This window comes from Cynara cardunculus, assembly GCF_001531365.2.
Source record: "Cynara cardunculus var. scolymus isolate 2C chromosome LG 10, CcrdV1, whole genome shotgun sequence".
NCBI classification, from domain to species: Eukaryota; Viridiplantae; Streptophyta; class Magnoliopsida; order Asterales; family Asteraceae; genus Cynara; species Cynara cardunculus.
The window spans coordinates 17,043,179-17,065,788 of NC_037537.1; the positions used below are offsets into that span (position 1 = coordinate 17,043,179).

The 22,610-nt window shown below is 31.1% G+C and overlaps 2 protein-coding genes across 2 annotated transcripts; one reads left to right on the forward strand and one right to left on the reverse strand.

The window, feature by feature from the left end:
• The first annotated feature begins 9,096 nt into the window (after positions 1 to 9,096).
• LOC112519829 lies at positions 9,097 to 18,100 on the forward strand. The gene is made up of 7 exons (XM_025128125.1): positions 9,097 to 9,501; positions 16,153 to 16,326; positions 16,402 to 16,494; positions 16,575 to 16,643; positions 16,848 to 17,054; positions 17,217 to 17,342; positions 17,709 to 18,100. The coding sequence occupies exons 1-7, from the start codon at positions 9,241 to 9,243 to the stop codon at positions 17,862 to 17,864; spliced, it is 1,086 nt and encodes a 361-aa protein (XP_024983893.1). The 5' UTR covers positions 9,097 to 9,240; the 3' UTR covers positions 17,865 to 18,100.
• Positions 18,101 to 19,069: 969 nt separating this feature from the next.
• LOC112519056 (ras-related protein RGP1-like) lies at positions 19,070 to 22,350 on the reverse strand. The gene is made up of 2 exons (XM_025126995.1): positions 21,883 to 22,350; positions 19,070 to 19,711 (listed from the first exon to the last, which is right to left on the reverse strand). The coding sequence occupies exons 1-2, from the start codon at positions 22,107 to 22,109 to the stop codon at positions 19,267 to 19,269; spliced, it is 672 nt and encodes a 223-aa protein (XP_024982763.1). The 5' UTR covers positions 22,110 to 22,350; the 3' UTR covers positions 19,070 to 19,266.
• Between the last annotated feature and the right edge of the window lie 260 nt (positions 22,351 to 22,610).

Genomic DNA, 22,610 nt, shown 5'->3' on the forward strand with positions numbered 1-22,610 from the left:
ATTTTGTGGTAATTGGTAAATGCTTTAGGTTAGGTATTTTAGGTTAGGAAGCGGTTTCATTGATAAGAGGAACCAAACAACTATTGCAACAATTTAGAGAAACTGGTTTTGATCCACTTTTGAAGAAAATGTATTCTTTTTGTGAAGCAAATGGTATTAAGGCTTTGGATATGGAAGACCGTTATTCAAAAAACGGAAGACAAATGACCAACATCACCAATTGTTATTATTACAAGTTTGATATTTTCAACACTGTTGTGGACATGCAAATTCAAGAGTTTGAGGATCGATTTAGTGAGGTAAGTACTGAATTGCTTAAAAATATAGCAGCTTTGAGTCCATGCGATTCATTTTCGCAGTTCAATGTATCAGATTTATTGAAGTTGAGTGAGTTGTATCCTCAAGATTTTAGTCATATGGAAAGGATCGCTCTTGAGAAACAACTTAACATGTACTATTTGATTGTGCGTCAAGATGAAAGATTTGCCAATTTGAGTGGTATTGTCGAGCTCGCTAGACTGCTAGTGGAAACAAAAAAGCATCAAACTTAGCCTCTAGTATCGGTTATTGAAGTTGGCTTTGGTTTTGCCAATTGCTACTGCAACAGTCGAAAGATGTTTTTCTGCTATGAAGATTGTGAAGTCAGATTTGCGCAACAAAATCGATGATAAATTTTTGAATGTTGCAATGATATGTACTATAGAAAAAGAAGCACTTCTCACAGTTTCAAATGATGATGTAATTACTCAATTTCAAAAGATGAAGAGTCGTAGGGCATAGTTGTAAGAGGTAACTTTTTATCATTTTTGTATGAAATTGAAGTTAATTATTATTTTCTTTTATATCGTGCCCCCTACAATATATTTTTCTGCATCCGCCACTGGTAACATACATGCATACACATACACCATGATTGAATGTGCACATAAAGTGAAGACAATATATACAATCTTTAAAAAATCTTTACTGGGTGTTTACAAGATTCATGTTTACTAGTGGTCGATTTAAATTTAATTGACGTTCACAATGTACTCACATATGGTAGATTTAAGTTTACAACCCCCAATTGAATATGCACACAAGGTGATCTCGTGATTCATAGCACATTCACAATACGTTCACAAAATACAACTAGTATTTGTAAGAAATTGTTAATAATGCGTTCACCTTGTGTGCTCATTCAATTGTGCGTGCATGTGTGGTTACAAAAGAGGACAAAAGAGAGAGGAAATGAGGTTTTTTTTAAAATATATTAGATTTTATTTTTAACCAAACTTTTATGGTCTAAAACGGATATCACGAATTAAAAGGTTCTTTTTAAAGAAAGCCTCCTGCATATTCATTCATATAGTATACATGTATTTGCCATCTTAAGTCACATAATGGCGCTTAAGCCTTGATGCACGACTTTACTGTCACGACTCAAACTATTTAAAACCCTGATCATATATAAAAATACGCTTACAGAGTTACATACATTTGATAACTGCTATTGGAACAATACATTGGTTAAATTTGCTATTCTTTAACCATGAAAAAAAAGGTACTTGCAATAAAGAAACCTGTTACATTTGTCAAAATAGGCGATGCTAAAACAACTACATACACAATATCTCAATAAAAGCAATAATTAAACACTTTTAGGCACAAATTCTACCATTAGAATGGAATTTGATCCCACTAACTATATCTTTTTTCTTTGTTTTTATATTTTATGCGAATTCTAGATGCATATAGGCATAGACCTACTCATAGAGTAGGGGTGCACAGACACCCATTCAATCGTCCTGTCGTAATGGAAATTTTTTACTGGTTGTAACTGTGCACAACGTAATTTTGAAGTGTGCTTTTATATGTTTTTAAAACAAAAACATGAAATAGGAGAGTGAGGTTGTTGGAATGGTTGGTGTACTACTTATATTGCTGTTCAAATCTTTTTGACAACAATTTCTAGTTTTTTATATTTAAAAATAAGACAAACAGATATGCAGCAAAAGAATTGAACTCAAGTTTTCATTTGTAATTGTCTCAATCTTACTTTTATTTATTTTTTAGATACCCATTAATCTTAAATTTGTTTTTTGTCTCGTTTTAATGACAATACATGTTTATCCGAAACAGCCTAAAAAAAAAAATTAATTACATTTAACAATTCATGCTTTTTATGAGTTTTTATTTTTAAATTTTTGATAATACTTAAAAATCAGTTATTATTTCTCTGTCCATGATGTCATCAAACATATTTATGTAAAAAAATTTATAAAATTATATTTTGTTGTTGCATTTATTGACCGTTACGAAATCAAAAAAAAAATCCCTTTACTTTTCCTTGGATCAAACCTTATTACCTTTTTGGCTTTTTCCTGAATTAAACCGTGACTTCATTGAACTTTGATTGATTTTAAAGATACATTCGTTAAAAAAATTTTAAGTCGATCACTGGAGTTAGATATTTTGGATATTGAGTTGAGTGGAGATGTGATATCATTTGATTTTACTGATTTTGATAATGATTTGCATATAAAAAACTTGTCTCCAATCACAAGTAGACACTTGTCATCCACCTTAAAAGATCTCTTGGTACTTTCTATAATGGTTTAACATATACCTTGAGAGTTTGTTGGAGCTTATTTGGGGTCTACATCGTGGTATATACTCTTTAATTATTACCTCACATTTATATCTTTTTCTTTATTTTACGCGTTACTCATCCTTCCGTCATTGGAAACACCACTTCCCGTTCGACTTGCATTTTTGTTATGCTACTAATACTTGTACTTGTTCTGCTATTCTGCCGAAGGCGTCCTTGGGGTAATATCGTAGTTCCTATCCATATGAAGGACACAACGAGCATAAATACTCTCTTTAACTTCTATTCTGACTTCGGCTACTGGACTTTTGCCATCTAGGGTGCAGCATTCTACTGCTTCGCCTAGCAGCACGACGCTTGTATTGCTCTCCCACAACCCCGTTTTCACGGTTTAGGCTGCTCCCACCTCCCAAAAGGTAACGTAGGCGTGCAAAGGTTATAGGGATGATCCGATCCGCAAGGACCATGATTGGGAATTTTTTGGAGTTAGCTCACCCTCGCAGGATCGCGACCCTAAATTTTCATAGGGCCCTCCCGGAATTCCTTCTAGAGCCTGTTGAATAATTTTTATGGATCCCTTCTCATCAATGGACTCCTGACGTATACTGATATATATAAGGGGAACTTCTTTGGGAAACCAGTAATATTGTGATAACTTTGAGAATTTATGCATCATGTGTTATTTTATATGATTTTTTTCATCTAATATTAGAATTTAGAATATTGACTAACATACGTTTGTTTTACAATATGTTCGTTTCACATGTGCTCGGTTCATAATGTGAACTTTTTTGACGTGTTTATGAAACACAAAATACACGTCAAAAAGTTTAATATTGTGAAATGAATACATATAAAATAAACAATTTGTGAAACAAATATATGTTAATCAATGAATTAAATAGTATGTTTTGATACAAAAAAATCATATGACATAACACATTATACATAAGTTCTCAAGTTTATCACAATTTAATGAGTTCAAACGAAAATACCCTTATTTTATGAAAATGCGAGGACACTTGTGGGTGTCTAAATTAATTAACACATGATAAAAAAAAATATAATAAATGGAAATTAATTAATATTTATCTATAATTTTCTATCATCCTAGATTTATTTTTATCCTTAATTGTTTTTTATCAGTGGAGACTTTTTATGTTGATTAGTCTGTTGTCGATAATGATGTGATGATTGAAGATTGCTTATGATGTGATTTTGATATGATAATCATCTAATAATTATATGATTTTTGTTGTGATAATGTTGTGATAATCGAACACCAATGATGATCATGTCTATATTAATCGATGTGTCTGTCTATTATGTGATTTTGTTGTGGTAATTATTTGGTATCGGTTAGTGTATTATTTTTATGTGATTTTAAAGATAAGAATGTCACCAAAATTACAGATAAATACGAAATTAATCACATAATTATCTTTAATTAATTACTTTATTTTGTTTTAATTTTAATTGTGAATTAAATATTTGGAGGACCATAAATGTGTTCTGGTTTGAACCTCCACCTATATATATATATACACACACACACACACTATAATTAATTGGGTTGCAAGGGTTGTACAAATGCATAAGGTTGTAAAAGAAATATACCCTATATATATAGATAAATAGATAGATGGGTTCATTTATTAACCCCAATATATGGTGTTAACTTTGTGAGTAACTTTTAATCTTTGTAATCTATGAATAAAATTCATCATGGCATTTTTGTGGCAAATTAAAAAAGGGTGCTTAATAAACATAGGTGCATAATCATGAAGAAAGAGTAATTCTGCTAAAAAGTAAGAAGATTTCTTTTAGCATTAATTACTTTTCCGGCAATTACTTCGTCGTTTTGAAACTGACATCAAGCTTTAATTATTCTTTCATTTATTAATATGTAATGTATAACTTATGAATGATGTCAATTAATGAGCAATTGTTACATATGAGTAGCTTATGAACACCAATGAAAATATAACATATATGAAAATGTTCATTAGTGAGCATATACCTGAATGTGTACGTATGTGTGACTGTTGAATAGTGTTCACCCATGAACAAGTTGTCAACGTGAACAGTGTTCATTATTAAACATATAGTACACACTCATTCATGTTAACTGCTACTATGCTCATATTGATCATTCATATTATACGCTATACTAGAAACAACGAACTCATTCGATTAAGAATGTTGAGTGTATACATTCGTTTATGAACAATCACAAACAATATAACTTAGAAACAATCAAAATGGCTAAATTCAAGGAGTAGTATAACTCCTATTTAAATGTATTAAAGTAATATAAAACATAACCTTACTATTTTGCCCTCAATCATTAATTATATAAAAAGCTATGAACTATGGTACTAAATTGATTCCTATTGGTCTAGAGAGTTTGATAGTTAACACAAATGAATTGGTTAACAAAAGATCGTACCTATATATATATATATATATATATATATATATATATAGAGGAACGATCAAATGAAAACCACTTCAATTTGTAAAAACCGTAAAAACTACTATCATCCGTCGTAATCTTATGAAATTTATTCATGAAATTGTTTAATTTTGTGAAATTGTTTCATATAATACTTTTTTTTGATGAAGTTGTTTCATATATGGTTATGAAATTGTTTCATATACTACTTAATGAAATTTTAATGAAACTGTTTCATGTATTTCTCTAAAATTAAAAAAATGAAGATATAATATTCATGATTAACATCCTCCACAATAAAAATGATTAATCAATCTCTTATAATTACAAAAAAAAAAATGAACAAAATGAAAAATTATGATTGGTGGAATGAAGTTTTTAAGGTTTTTACAAATTGAGTGGTTTTCGTTTGATCGCTCCCCTATATAGATAGATATATATATATATATATATATATATATATATATATATATATATATATATACCACACACACATATACATATGTATATATAGAACAATGTTCATTTGAAAAGTGGTAAGTATTTGAGAAGTAAGGAAGTGATCCTAGTCATTCATCTAGTCAATATTTGTTGATTTTACTGTGAAAAACCGGATAGATGAGTAATTTCGTAACTTTTACAAATAGACGACAAATGGGTTTATATGTGAATCCACGTGATTCACATATGAACCCACAAGTTTATATGTAAATCAGTTAATTAATTCATATATGAATCACAAATGTTCATATGTGAATCAGTTAATTAGTTCATATGTGATTATCAGTCAAATAGTTCATATGTGTATTACATGGGTTCACGTGTGAATCACGCGGGTTAACATATGAACATCTTTGCTGTCTATTTGTAAAAGTTACAAAACTATCCCCTCTATTTTTTGTATAGCCGCAAAAATGATTAGTCAAAGCCGCTACTCTTGACCAGTTAAATCCAATTTTAACCGTATGAAGGCTAAGATCACTTTTTTACTTCTCAAATATTACCACCTATCAGAATAACTTACGGTTATATATATATATATATATATGTATGTATATGTATATATATATATAGAGAGAGAGAGAGAGAAAGAGAGAGAGAGAGAGAGAGATATATATATATATATATATGTATGTATATGTATATATATATATAGAGAGAGAGAGAGAGAAAGAGAGAGAGAGAGAGAGAGGAGTGATCATATGAAAACCGCCCTCATTTGTGTAAACCGTGCAAACCACCTTCATCTGTCGATTTCATTGTTTAATCTTATGAAATTTTTTCATGAAATTGTTTAATCTTGTGAAATTGTTTCATATAATACTTTTTTTGATGAAGTTGTTTCATATATGGTTGTGAAATTGTTTCATATAATACTTAATGAAACTGTTTCATGTATTTATCTAACATTAATGAAACTGTTTCATGTATTTCTCTAACATTAATGAAACTGTTTCATGTATTTCTCTAAAATTAAAATTATGAAGATGATAATATCTATGATTAACACCCTCCACAATAAAAATGATTTATCAACCTCTCATAATTACAAAAAAATGAACAAAATGAAAAATTATGATTGGTTGAATGCTGTTTGCACAAATTGAATGGTTTGCATTTGATCGCTCCCATATATATATATATATATATATATATATATATATATATATATATATATATAAGGAGTATGGATAAGCATATAAGAAAGAATATGAATAAGCTATACAAAAAAATTGATGATGAAAAATGAGTTATGAGCAAATAAATCAACATATTCAAAATATTGAATAGTAACAAGGATATTTTGACGTACCAAATATCAATCCGACCAACCCGTACAGTTTGGATTGAGTTGTTTTCAAACCGCAAACATTGGATCAGATTGTTAAAATGTCTTCAACCCAACCCATAAACACCCCTATCCACAAAATCTTCCTCTTACTTGTTTTGTAGGTTTTTCTGCCACTTGAAAAGGAACCGTAAAAAAGGAGATGTTACATATTCAACAAACAATCACAAAATACAACAATAATTTAGTCACAGGACTATGTCATGTCATACCAACCTTTCACGTGGGAACGTTCTCTGCAAACACAAATAAGGCAAAAGCTCCAACTTTATTGGTTTCTTTTTGCTGTTGAACTAACCCCTTCTGGAAACGACAATCCTGTTTACTAAACTAGAGGGAAGAAAATGTAAAACTGTAGATCACAATTGCAAGCATAAAAATCTAAATTAGTTGCATAATAACATGGGGCTGCGGACCGATCAAGCACCAAGTATGGTCTCTTGCATCCGTTCAGCTTCTTTTTGTAAGCATATTTTTTTACGGTATGAAAGTTTCACTCTTTAAACTCTGGAGGGAGGGTGCTCCGGGATATTATAAAATACAAGAAACATCAACCAAAAAACTAAAAAAATCGCAGTAAATCAACCAAAAAACTTAAACAAATCCCTCGAAACGGTGGCATTCGGCTAAAACACTCGGATGACTTTGTGAGCTTTTGATCCACGGTACATTCACTCGACCGAAGTCTGGGATTCGCATTGATAACTTAAATGGGATTTGGGGAGCAAAATCAACAAATGTAGATGTAAAATGAGTTTCAACACATGGACAAATAATAACCACTACAATCACCACAAAAACCATTGACACAACCTTTCTCTTAGCATAAAAATGGAGAGACATATCCTTAAAAGAAAAAATAGCAAATTCTTTTATAGTTTGGATTTTTTATTTTCTAAAAATATGCAAAATGATTAAACGAGAGAGGAGAGATAATGTAAATTGATCTTTATTTCGCTCTTACGGAGTAAGATTCTTGGTATTTACCATATTCATCCGATAATATAATATGACTTGGTAAGTGCTTACTCGGGTAAACATTTGATAAAGAGCCCCTTACTCTATATATTGTATCTTGTTTTGCTTATCAAAATTTGATAATTTTAATCCTAAAATATTAATGACAAGTTTGAATTTACACATGGACAAATTTGCTTATCAGTTGATTTCTTTTTTACTATTTTTTTTTTTTGACTCTTTTAGCAAATTAATCATGATATAAACAAACTTATTCTATATATCTATGCTATATTATAAAGCATTTGATAAAAACTATTTGTTATGCATGAATTACTGTTTATTGATGCATATTACTTAAAATTTAAGATTACAAGTAAATTGTGCTTAAATACAACTTATTAAAGCTCTACTTGTAACTAACTGCAGATAAACATAATCAAATACATGATAAACATCTTATTTTAAATATAAAATATCTAAAATATAATTAGGATAATCATTAAATTCTAACAGAATACTTAATTATTATTTTTATAAAAATTATATTATTAAACCTAAATTAAATTATAATTATAATTAAGAAAAAAATTGAATTAAGGAAATTACACCAAACACAAGAACTTTTAGAAATATTAATTTAATACTGATATCGTTTTTTTTTTAAATTTTATAATATTTTTAAATTTATATTTTATTCAAAAATAAAAACATTATTGTTTTATTAAAACCACATAAAATTATATTATATCGACATAAAAAAGAATAAAATAAACACTGAAATCAAAATATCTCTTGATGCATTGCATGAATACCCTTATAATAATATAAAAAGTTACGAGCAAAATGCATTTTTATGTGTTACATATTTAAGTGGTCAAAAAGATGACTTTTATTAATAAATGTTAGTCGATTATTTGGGGAAATATAAGGACACTTGTTGTTCTCCCATACGTTACTTTCTGAATTTTGTGTCTTTTCCCCCTTCTCCTCCACAAACATAGCCCCATGTGTCCTCCCTACCTGTGGTTTCTGTTTTCAATTGCACATGAAACGCATGCATTAGTTTGTTTACAGTACCATCATCATCATCACGATGGAGATAGAGATGGAGATGGAGATACTGTACTCTTCTTCTGAAATTATAATTATAATTTTTCTTCAATCGTATAACAAGTATTCGGCTACGATTGTCATGATTCCGTATATACTATCCATATTGAGGTGAAATGTGTGGTCTATCTACGTAACAGGAATTCCCCACCACCATTAAAAAAATCTTCACACAACCACCATAAATGGAGGATCATCGTCTTCGATATCCTGCACATCTCATCTTCTTCAATTCTCTCTTGAAATTAACCAGTGATTGATCCATTAGCTACAGAAATGGAGTTACCTGTGATCGATCTGGCGCCGTATGTGGATGTAACCTCCGGCAAGTTCACCTGCGATGAACTCTTGCATCCGGAACTGAAGAAGGTGTGCTCGGAGGTCAGTCGGATCCTGAAAGAAACCGGAGCTCTGCTGGTCAGAGATCCGAGATGTTCAACTGAAGATAACGATCGGTTTATCGACATGATGGAGAAATACTTCGAACAGCCTGAAGAAGTCAAGCGTGTCCAGGAGCGTCCTCACCAGCATTATCAGGTCAACTTCGTCTCCAGATCCTTAACCTAATTTACCTGTATTGTGTTTGTGGATGGATCTGTGCAGGTGAAATCATTGGATTGGGGATTTCTTAGATCCAACCATAAATTTGGAGAAAGTTGATGAATTCTAGCTAAGGGTTTAATGGAAAGAAAACGATGTCGTACATTTACCGGCTCAATTATTCACTCATCCACGTTACTCCACCACCTAATATATAAATGGAGGATGCATGCATCCGATCGGGTCTTAAACGGGTCGGATCAGAGATACCAATTTGATCTGACTTTTGCATAGACTCAATAATTTCTTTAATAAAACAACAAAATACATAATTTGATCAAGTACAAAACTAAACACTGGATTCAAGTTTATCGTATAGTACATGAACTATTTTCCTTTATTTTTATTAATTTTTTTCTTCTATAAAATCTTAAATCGGTAAAATAACACTTGGATAAAACAATTTTTTGTTATTAACCAGTATATCCAGCCCGTTATGCAAGCCGACTAATATCAGGACGACTACCTGCTTTGTAGATAGCCCGAAGTCGCCACATTTGAACCTCCGTGGCCAGAAGGAGATTTTTATTTTTTCTTAGATTTGAATCTGTGACCTTCTGATGTTTTTGATCTTAAAAGTCAAGTTCAAACCAATTAGTCACCGTCATTTGGTTCTTACCTCCTGTTTTTAAAATATCTTTTATTATTGGAATTCGAAATTAGTGATTTTCAATACTCATTTTCAATAATGTCAAAATTGCTATTAATATATAAAATCCCTTTGACCTAGTTGACTCCATGTTTGTGTTGTTTTGTTCACATGCTTTAAATCAAAATTAAGTAGATTTGGACAGATCCGAGTGTTATATACCATTTCATCTAAACTAACTTGTCTATTTTTTGTTCACAATATAAATGGATCTTATCAGATATGACAATTACATCATTATATATCTGATTTGCTTCGATATATTAAAGTGAACCAAAGAATCAAAAACCAATCCAACAAATCAACTCATTCAAAATGAAATTAAATTTATTAATTAGATAAATAATCTAATTGATCAACTGAATTAAAATTCGGATCAGATCCATCTAAAAATTAAATATTTATATACGTAGTATATAAATATTTTTTGCAATATATATATAGAGAGAGAGAGAAGCCTAATCAAATGATAACTAATTAGTTTGTAGTAACCGTGAGGTCCAATCTCAACCACAAATCAATAGATAAATTAGAAAATTTATAATTTTGTTAATTTTAATACAAGGACATTTTAGGTATTTTCTCTCCTCTCTCCTATCTCCTCTCTTCTCTCTCCGTCCCCTGGCCTCCGGCCACCGTCCTCCGGTGATACCACAGTGGTATCACAATGCATCCTATATGTGATTGGGTATCACACTGTGGTCGTTTGTGCGGTCGATCGGATATGTAACACAGTGGTATCACAATGCACCTTATATGTGATTGGGTATCACACTGTGGTTGTTTGTGCGGTCGATCGGATATGTAACACAGTGGTATCACAATACATCTTATATGTGTTTGAGTATCACACTGTGACATCACCGGAGGACGGTGGCCGGAAGATGGGGAGGGAGAGAGGAGAGAGGAGAGAAAATACCTAAAATGTCTTTGCATTAAAATTTTAATTATAAATTACTAAAGTTATTAATTTTCTAATTTATTTATTGATTTGTGGTTAAGATTGGATCTCACGGTTAACACAAACTAACCAGTTTTATGAGACCTTATATATATATATATATATATATATATATATATATATATATATATATATATATATATATATATATATATATATATATTCAAATAAAACATAGGTTTCTTCATATAATCTAAGTATATAATCAGATTGGAGGTATCACTAGATACAAACAAATAACATCTTAATTATTAAGATACAAACAAATAACATTGCTTTTAGTACGACCAATTAACTATAATTATAGCTTAATACATAATATACGGATCGACATCATCGATATTAATCAAGATCATCCCACTTTTCTTATGTTTACCACCCTCCTTTTATCTATTGTATATTTCTTTCTTCAAAATTGTTATTTAAAACATGATACTTTTATAAGAGGGTTGCTATTCATACCCCATTGCATTCGTCATATACCCTTTATATTTCATGCCTCCTTATTTGCTCCCCTCATATTTCTTACCCTCCTCAGTCACATACCACTCATATACAACAAATTATGAATAGATCTAACTTTTCTATAGTTTTAAAATCAATAAATTTTAACAAAGAGGTAACTACAAATTTGGTCTGTGTAGTTTCAAAATTACAAGATAACTATCGTGATTTACAAAAACGTTTGGGTTTGGTCCCTCCTTTAACAAACATTAAAAATTTCTTTAAACAAGGGGTATTTTTGTTTTTTTATCAATCATAATTGATTTTATGATTTTGGTCCCTATTGGTTTTGATTGGGTAAAAGATAAAAAAAGGGGATAAAAATGTCCATTATTTTTAATAGAATTTTTTTTAACGGCCGTTAGAGGGATTTACCAAATCCCGACGTTTTTACAAACCACGATAGCTATCTTGTAACTTCAAAACTGTAGCGACGAAATTTTTTTTTTTTTTTTGACAAACTAGAGGGACCAAATTTGTAGTTTACTCTTTTAACTACAAAAATAGATAGAGATGAAAATTTTACATGTTGGGGCAGGAATTACTCAATTTGACGGGTAACAAGGCAGGGACATGAATTTATTTCCATACCCTAAGCGGGGTCGGGGCATGGTTGGAGATGAGATTACCAGCTCCTATTCTTACCTGATTAATTTTTTATTCTATTTAATATGTGTGTACATTTATTATTAAATGATTAAATATATTTGATCTTCAATATCTATACTATATTATAAAACTTTTGGTAAAAATTCTTAAAAATCATTTTTTATGCATAAAGTACTGTTTATTAATGCATGTTACTTAAAACTCAAGATTACAAGTAGATTGTGCGTAAGTACAACTTACTAAAGCTCCATATCTGAATTCGTATAACTAACTGCAGATAAATGTAATCAAATACATGATAAACATCTCATTTTAAATTATAAAAAATCTAAATATAATTAGGATAATCATTAAGTTCTAACAGAATACTTAATTATTATCTTTATAAAATGTTATATTATTAAATCAAAAATAAATTATTTCATTATTAAACTAAAATTAAATGGCAAAATGCACAAAATAGCAATCTACTTTCATAAATTTCTTTATTATAACATTGTATATTCAGTTTTTCTTATTACAACAATGTACTTTCAAATTATTTTTTATTAGAACATTGTACTTTGAAAATTTTACCCATTATAGTATTGGGTAACCTTTTGATTTAGATTTACCCATTATACCAGGTTTTCATGCCACCTCATTGTCCACGTAGGTTGCCCACATGTACTATAGTGATGTGAGTTTCTTACTACATCATTGTACTTTCAAAATTATTTTATTATAGTATCTACTAGTTATTATTAAACACTGTATTTTTAATTTTAATATTTAAATATTTTACATGTTATTTAATAAATGAATAAAAAAAATTCTAAAATATTCATTAATATACAAATATCAATAAAACTAGTAGAACACAATTTATCTCGCTAATATTAAAAAAAATGTGTTTTTTGAAAAAAAGAAAAAAAGAATTGTTTCTTTTATACCAAAAAATATTATCTTTTAAAAACTATATTATATTTGTTCAAAAACTTTTACTTGACGTATAAATATGTTAAATTAATTAGATTTTTTTGAATTATTTATTAATAAAAAAATATTAAAAATTGTATAACACAATTTATTTTTATTAACATTTTAGAGAGAACTTTAAAAAATATGTATTTATTTGAACAAAATAAAATAAGAAGAGATACCCTTTTTACAAACAAAATATATTTCGAAAATAATGTTTCATATTTATTTAATAAATATTTTACTCTAAGAATATTTAATTTGCATGCAACTTAATTAGAAAAAGTCAAAAAAGTTAAATATTTTTTTAGATCATAACAATGAAAAATGAAAATCGCTTAATAATAATTTGAAATAAGTTTTTCTTTTTATTTTAGTTAAATCATCAAAATGATGTATCATCCACATCACCTCATTAAAGCCATACAAGCAAAAAAAGTCAAAGAGTTAACCGGTTTAAAAGGTAATAGGTTACCCATTGCTATAATGGGTAGATTTTTTAAAGTACGAAGCCTTAATAAAAGATAATTTGAAAGTATATTGCTGTAATAAAGAAAAACAAAAGTAGAATGCTATAATAAGAAAACTTATTACATAAAAATGAGAACTTTTAAATAGTTGATTTGATATTAACATTGATATATTTTTTTTTCAAATTTTTATGATATCTTCAAAATTATATTTTATTCAAAAATAAAATCATTATTGTTTTCTTAAGAACACATAAAATCGCATTATAACATTGACATGAACAACGAATAAAATAAAACATTAAAATCAAAATGTATCTCGCTGCATTCCGTGAATACCCTTCTGGTTGATAATAAACATAGTGATAATCCATATAATTTTAATTTAAAATATTTTCTTTTAGTAAATGGGTACCCACCAGGAATTCTTTTCCCAGGGGATTGATTGGGACGAGGTCGGGTCGGGGATGCATTACCAGTCCACTGCTCACCCCATTTTCCATCCATAAAAATAGTAGGGGTGTGTCAAATCAGCTGGTCCAATCATAATCGACCCATCATAATTTGATTGGATCAGATTGAAAATTTCAACATCTAAATTGGATCGGTCGAATCTTGGATGGCAGTCCAGAACTGACTAAAATCGACCGAACCTAACCGACCAACATCTAATTATCCATCCAATTAATCAATCGATTACTATACACTTATCCATCCAACTATCATCCAATTACTTAGTTTTCAATTTGTTTAAATCTGATTTCTTTTGTGTTGGTTTTTGAATTTTTAGTCTCACGTATGTCTTTTTAACATATATTAAGAGTGATTAATCGATTTTTTCATCGTTGGAAAATTGATTAAATTAACACATTGATGGATCCTATCTGATTTGATCATCCATTGGATGTAGGATGAATCCAATCCAATGGATATCCAAGAAGAATATGCAATGTATGGAATCAATCCAATCCAATCATTAATTGTATAAGATTGGATCGGTTGTCTAATGTTAATCAGATTGAATCGGTTGACAAAATCCAATATCTAATATATGTTAATCAGTTCAATATCTTTCACATTCAATAGATATCATAAGTTATGCTTTAAAAAGTTGAATTCATGAAACCAATCATGTTTTGAAAAGCAAAACTACTTGTACTTAATAACACTTTATCATAAAACAGGATCATATTCTTAAATTTTTTGTTGTGACTTCGAGTACATAAAACATGAGTGGTTGTTAAAGTATGTCGTCACAAAACCACTTAAAATCAATTTAAAAAAAAAAAAAAACTATTATCATAAAACCAATCAAATTTTTATCATAATTTTGAATTTATTCATAAAATTATGATGTCATAAAACAAATCATGTATAAAAAAGGTTGTCTTGATAAAAGGTTATTTTTTTTTAAAAAAATCGATACAAATACGAGTTTATCGTTAAAAACTTACTTTTAATCTTAAATTTTTTGTCTTATCTATCTATATTATATATTATAAAGTATTTGACAAAAACTCTTAAAAACCATTTTTTTATACATAAAGTACTGTTTATTGATGCATATTACTTAAAATTCAAGATTACAAGTAAATTGTGTATACGTACAACTTATTAAAGCTCTATGTTTGAATTCGTATAACTAACTGCAGATAAATATAATCAAATAGAAGATAAACATTTCATTTTAAAATATATAAAATCTAAAATATAATTAAGATAATTATTGAGTTCTAACAGAATACTTAATTATTATATTTATAAAAAAAATATTATGAAATGTAAATTAAGTTACTTCATTACGTTAAATTAAATTATAAATAAAAAATTTGAATTAAAAAAATACATAAAAAACTTTTAAATAGTTAATTTGAAACTAATATTGATATACTTTTGGCAAATTTTATATAATATTTTTAAATTTATATTTTATTCAAAAATAAAAACATTTCGTTTTCTCAAAACTATATAAAATCGTACTATATCAACATAGATTATTAAAAAATAAAACGTAACATTGAAATCAAAATATGTATCGATGCATTGCACGAATACCTTTCTAGTAATAAAAATATAATAATGTATTTTTTTATCTATTTAAAATATAAATAAATTGAGTTAAAATTCAAGTTATTTATATGCCTAAATATCATAATAATCGATTAATTAGCTTTTCATGATATTTTTTTAAAAATTAAAAATTGATTAATTAGTATTATGTTCTAAAATTTAAACAAGAAAAGTAAAATTGAAAAATGAAGTACACCAACATAGGAATTCGAACTTTTTTCAATCATCAGTTTGTTGGGTTTTGAAGTCTCTTCAAGATTCTGTTTCCGTCAAAGATCAATGGGTTCGACTGGTTTAATTCATCGTCAAATTTTGGTTCCAAACTACTCAAGAATTCAATTTGTAAATCTCTCCATGGAACACAGGTTGGTTCGACACCAGGAGGAGTCGAAATTCCCCGAAGCTTGGTCGACATGGAAATGCAAAAGAAGTTGAGAGCATTGCCGGAAGATCGCCGGCCGGCAATTCCAACTGGTCCTGATCTTAAATCGCGATACATGTGGAGGGTTGGCCCTCGACCAACAAAAACTCGATTCCAGGTTCAGTATCTGTCGTCTTTTTCAAAATCATCAGTTTATTGGATGATTCTTGTTGTTAATCATTTTCTTATGTAGGAATTGAACTCTGCGCCCGTCCTACCAGAAGGGTTTCCCGAGTGGAAAAAGATCATGGATTCTTGGGGTTTCAAAATGATATCCACTGTAGAGGTGTGTTAATGGTACTTGCGTCCTATCTGGTGTTATTTTATGTTTCTTGATTCTCATACAATTCAGCTCGATTTGCTCAGGCTGTTGCTGAAATGGCAGCAATTGGATTTGACCTACCAAAGGATTCATTCACTAATTTAATGAAGCTGGTGAGTTGTGTTTCTTGATAGATTTATGTGTTGATTGTGGAAACACCCACCATCTGTTTGTTAAATTGTTGCAATGAGCCCTTTTTTTTGTGTTCTCTTCATAAGTATATTGAAAGATTACTTGCTGTGAACTACAATAATGGATGATTTCTTGTGATCTTTGCAACTTCAAATACAATCGAACCAAATATGTTTGAATTGCAGGGTCCCCATCTTCTTGCTCCAACAGGAAGTGATCTCGGAAGCCATGGAGAAGAAGGAACTGTGTTTGCAGCATACCATTATGACATCAACTTTCTAACGATCCACTATAAAAGTAAATTCCCCGGCTTAAGTATTTGGCTAAGGAATGGGGAGAAAGTAGAAGTGAAGGTTCCTGATGGGTGTTTACTTATTCAGGCCGGCAAACAGGTAACACAGCTAGCGACAAGTGATTTCCGCTCCACCATTATGTTACTTTCACATTTCAGTTTGCATCTTTTGATCAAGTTTTTTGGTTTATATAGTGTTATTATTAGCCTTTCATGATGGCAAAGAAATCCGAGTTTCATGATCTTGTTTTACCATTTGCAGTTAGAATGGATGACTGCTGGAGACTGTAAGGCTGGTATGCATGAAGTCGTTGTAACTAGCAGCACCCTTGAAGCAATTAAAGCGGCACAGGAAGAAAATCGAAGCCTCTGGAGGGTATCCTCAACGGTGAGTCAACTGATCTTTAGCCAAAATCAGTTTTATAGGATACCACAGATAGACGTCTAAATATCTTAATAGCGTGTTTTATAGGACTTAAGTTTATATGACCAAACAATAGTGTGTTCTATCAAAAGATGTAATAGAACCTCACAAATGTTCTATCAAGTTATTGTAAGACATTTACATACGACACAATTGTTTGGTCCCATAAACTTAATGTAAGCCCTATGAACAATTGCTTGATCCTATAAACTTAAGTCATATAATACAGTATATTAGAGTAGTTAGACATAACATAACAAAATGTGAACCATTTCAAACGTATAACTCCATTTGAACTCAAATTTACTTAATTTGGCGTCGTTTTGGTAGCTATTTTCCAATGTAGCATCGGATGCAATGTTGAAGCCTCTAGGCCATTTTGCAAACTCGCCTCTTGCTGAGAAATACCCACCAATGCACGCGGGAGATTATTTTGAAAAAGAACTTTCCGTGATCAATCTTAAAGGAAAGAACGAGGTGCATTAGATTAGAATGAAGTGCGTTCGAGTGAAGAAAGATCGTATTGTTGCTTGGAAGGTGCCAAGGCGAATAAACAAGGTTTGTTTCGTTCAAAGTGTGTTTGCTATATATATATGTATGTATGTATGCGATTTCCTTTCTTTATTATGTAAACCATGCTTGCTAAATGTAAAACTCAGTAATATGTCGTGATTTTCGGACGCACTTGCGAATAAAATCAATTCATGTTGGTTCTCCTATTATATATTTGATGATGACACTTTAAGCTGATTAACACTTACAGACTATTTGGTTTGTTTTTTTATTAAGTCTTGTATTGATAAAGTTGTCTGTATGGCGTAATCTGTTTGTATAGGTTGAGAAGATTTTTGTTTGGGAGGTTGTTTTTTATAGATGAAAAGCATGTGTTTTTAACCGGGAGGAACAAGTTTGCAAAAAAATTGGCTTTCGCCTAAACCTCCCTCCAAAAAGCTTACTAAATAAGCCACTTTCTATATCATTAAGTCACTACCAAACTGTCGTTTATAGCTGAACCAAGAAGTTGTGAGTGCTACTAAACTTATTAAGAACACAAGTGTCGTTAAACATTATTGATATGAATTACATCAATATCATTATATATGAAAAAGTTGATACATAAACATCACGTCATTATCGCGTTGGTTTTTTTAGCAACTAATAACATTTTTTTTGATTAAAATGAACGAACAACTAAACACAGTTTTTAAATATCGATTATTAATTCAAACTAACGGTTAAGACACTTGTGATAGAATTTTATATGAAGATTTAAAAAAAAATTAAATATATCATACAATCAATTATTATATATAAATCTATAAACAAATAGCAAAAAATTTAATACATCAAAATGTGTTGACTGAAATTATGTATTTATTCATTTATATAATTATAAACCATAAATGCGGAAACGCCCTCCGCTGCAAAGGTGCAGGTGGGGTACCACCAGTTTCCTTAGCCAAGTTCACCCTCAATAGTATTAGAGCCAAGGTCCACCAATCTAATGGGTAATGACTCGACCATCCGGGATAATTTGTGCTTGTCTAGCCTTTTATTGGAGAAGGCTTGTTAGAGTCCCACATCGACTAGACTTGGGTCATTTCTCATCAATATATGTTGAAACATCCATTCTCCCTAAAGGGCTTTTTTGTAGAGTAATCCAATGGGATTCCACATATTCTCACACTGAATTCAATATGAAAAAACATGAATTTGGAATTGATATGGATTTTGTTACACACTTGATTCACAATTTTTGCTACTTTATGGTACTTGACATGAATTGCAACATGGTATACTCTTCTTTCGGGAAGGAGGGAAGCAGAAAAAGAAATTCAATTACACAATTTCAGACACGAGGTTACCTGAGTCGTGGCATCAACATGCTCTACGAAGATGTGCAACAGCTGAACTTGGTTACTCTGGATACGGGGTCCGGACCAGGAACAAGAATATCGGTTCCCTTAAGGAGGGCGGAATTACCTTCTGCTTCTTCATTAGCGACAAGAGATTTCTTACTGACTGTTCGATAAATCTCAGTAAGGATGGTGAGAAAAGCTGGTTCCACGTTTGTGGCCTCAAGGGCAGATGTTTCCATGAAAAAGAGACCTTCCCTTTCGGCAAATTCTTTTGCGTCCTCGGTGGATACATCACGTTGGGAATCCAAGTCAGATTTGTTGCCGATGAGCATGATGATGATGTTATTATCAGCATGGCCTCTTAATTCCTCCAACCACCTGGCTATGTGATCAAATGATTGACGTTTGGTTATGTCATAGACCAGCATTGCTCCCACGGCTCCTCTGTAGTAAGCACTAGTCACAGCTCGGTATCTGTGATTATTAAACAACAAGTAACAACTTCAATATAAATGCATTTCTAATTTGAAACTCACATATTCAGCCAACATAGGTTCCCCTGATAATAACAATATTTGGCAACATGGTTATATATTAATTCTGCAAGTTGGTGCATATTTACCATGGTTACATATGGTATACCAGGGGATAAATATCAGCTAAATTTTCAAAACATCGGCTGAGATTAGGCCAAGAAGTACATTCAACGGCATGAGGGGACTACCATGGGGACTCAAGATCAAAGGCGCCCAAGTCTCCACCTTGACCGTTATGATGTGCATAGATATTATTCCAAGTTGCAAGATTTGTTAAATCAATATAAGTATCCCAATTCCATTATGAATAAACAACCAGAGAGTAGCATGCTAGAAGACTATAATCCAAAAATGTCGATGCAAAGTCATATATGCTGATATTTTAAGTTATTTGTTTAAGCACATGACTAATAAACCAGTTTAAAGTATTAAACCAGTATATCCCACTAGGAAGTAGGGTCTGGGAGGGGTAAGATGTACATAGACCTTACCTCAACCACCAGGATCGAGAGGCTGTTTCCGTGAATTAAGCACATCACCAGTGACGAGTTTAAAAGGAACTATGAAATGATACAAATGTACTCCTGGCACTTTATAAGTCATTTATGGTGGTTTATGGCTGTTGGTGATTTTGGATGAGATTTCCCATGGGATTCAGGGGAGTGTCTCATGGTGTATGCTATTTGTCTAGCAACATCACATTGGTAGTTGATGCGAAAAGAGAGAGGTGAAAGTTAAGTTGGAAGCAGTGGACAGCATCATCGGAGACAAAAGGCTTGTGAATCAACCGCTCTAAGACCGAATACTATGGTGAAATTTCAGCAGGGAGCATAACGAGGGAGTAGAAGTCAACGTTGAGGAACAAAGGACGCCCAAAAGAACAGTTTCAAGTATCTAGGCTCCATGATAGATGAGGGAGATGTCGAAGCCGATGTTACACACCACATGAGGTTGGAATGAGGATGTTGAAAGGATGCTGAACAAAGTTTTAAGAGCAGAGCTAGGACTTGCACCCAATCACAGATAAAATGGGAGAGGGAAGATTGAAGTCATTTGGGCACATTAAAAAAAACATAGTTGTCGGCATTGGTGAGGAGGGTACAGAACGTAATAATCAAGAGGGTGAGGGCGTAAGACAAGAAATTGAGGCACATAGAATTCTACTACAGAAGCAACAAATGTGCTATAACTGTATTAGCCAATTTTCAAGTTATTCATAACAGTGAAACACCAATAACCACATTCTAAAACAACAATGACAATAAGATGAAGCAAATCTAAATGTCACAACAACCATGTGGAAAGTGATATATGTTGCAGAGTCCGTAGCATATGCTTTCAGCATAAGTTTCCTCAACTTCGTACACAGGTATTTCAACCATTTATGTGCAATCAAATTTTAACTTTCATCCCCTGATTTATATGCTCTATAAACGGTGGAAACTGTGAAATACGGTTCGGTTCCTCAATCATTTTGGAACCATTCATAAGCTTTTGCTTGGCTATTATAAAAGTAAAGGCCGTCATCTGGAGAATTTTGGGCATTGAATTTACGATTTCATCATGAATTGGTATTTATTTTGGTTCAGTGGCATCCCATGACTACAAAACTTCTTTGGTGACAATACCAAATTGTCTGCACTTCTAAACATCCATTTGTGAATCCCTTCTACCCACAGGTTCTTGATTCATGAAGAGACACCCCTATCAAGACAAACAAAAAGAACCCCAGTTGGGAATTCAATTGTCTCACCCCAATGAAGGCTTTTCTTGATTCATTCTCATCATAGCAACACATAATCAACATATATATATATATATATATACATATATATATATATATATAGAGAGAGAGAGAGAGAGAGAGAGAGAGACTTCAATTCACCCTTTGCGACCAATCTGCCTCTCATCAACATCTCAACTTCTCTAAGATAATTTACGGAGAAACATAAATTGACTACAGTGGAAACTCGAAACAAACATTTGGCTCGTTTACTCAAACTCGAAAATGGAAAGATTTCAAGAACCAAACAAGTATTCAACTAAGCAAAAGAGTATCGTCGGTGATCTCAAGTTTATAGATATAGAGAAAAGAGAAGGAGCAAACACCTTTCTTGACCAGCCGTATCCCAAATCTGAGCCTTAACGTTCTTGTGATCAATTACCATAGTCTTGGTCTGGAACTCAACACCAATCGTTGCCTTGGAATCCAAACTAAACTCATTCCTGGAAAAACGAGCCAACAACTGAGATTTACCCACAGCAGAGTCCCCAATCAGTACGATCTTAAACACATAATCAATCTTCTGGCTAAAATCCCCATGGTAATTCGCCATCTCTCATCAAACAATATATCAAACAAGATCAAAGAAACACCTCCGAATTAGGTATGAAAGAAACTCAACCGATGAGGAAGTAAATTGATCAATCGCTTATCAAAAAGTTGATAGATTATGGTTCAGGCGGCAGGTATGATCATGTGTGTTTGGTGTGTGAGGGTTTGGGTATGGAAAGGCGAAGAAGACGACGAACAGCAGAAAAATAAGAGAAGAGAAAAGAAAGCCGCGTATGTGTAAGCCAACGGCTTTGTCTATGAGCCGCCTTGTTTTAACTGCTCTTCAAGGTACAAGTTTCTAATGCATTGACCAAGCATTTCTTTGTAGGGTACAAACATCCATTGCATATTTTACCACGGTGTTTAAATAGAAAATCACATGAGATTTGTAATTTTATTATGTAATATAATAATGATGAAATAGAGTTGTACCAAAAGAATATTTTTGAATGTCTTTATAATATTTAAAGTTATAATAATTATATAATATTTGATAAACTAT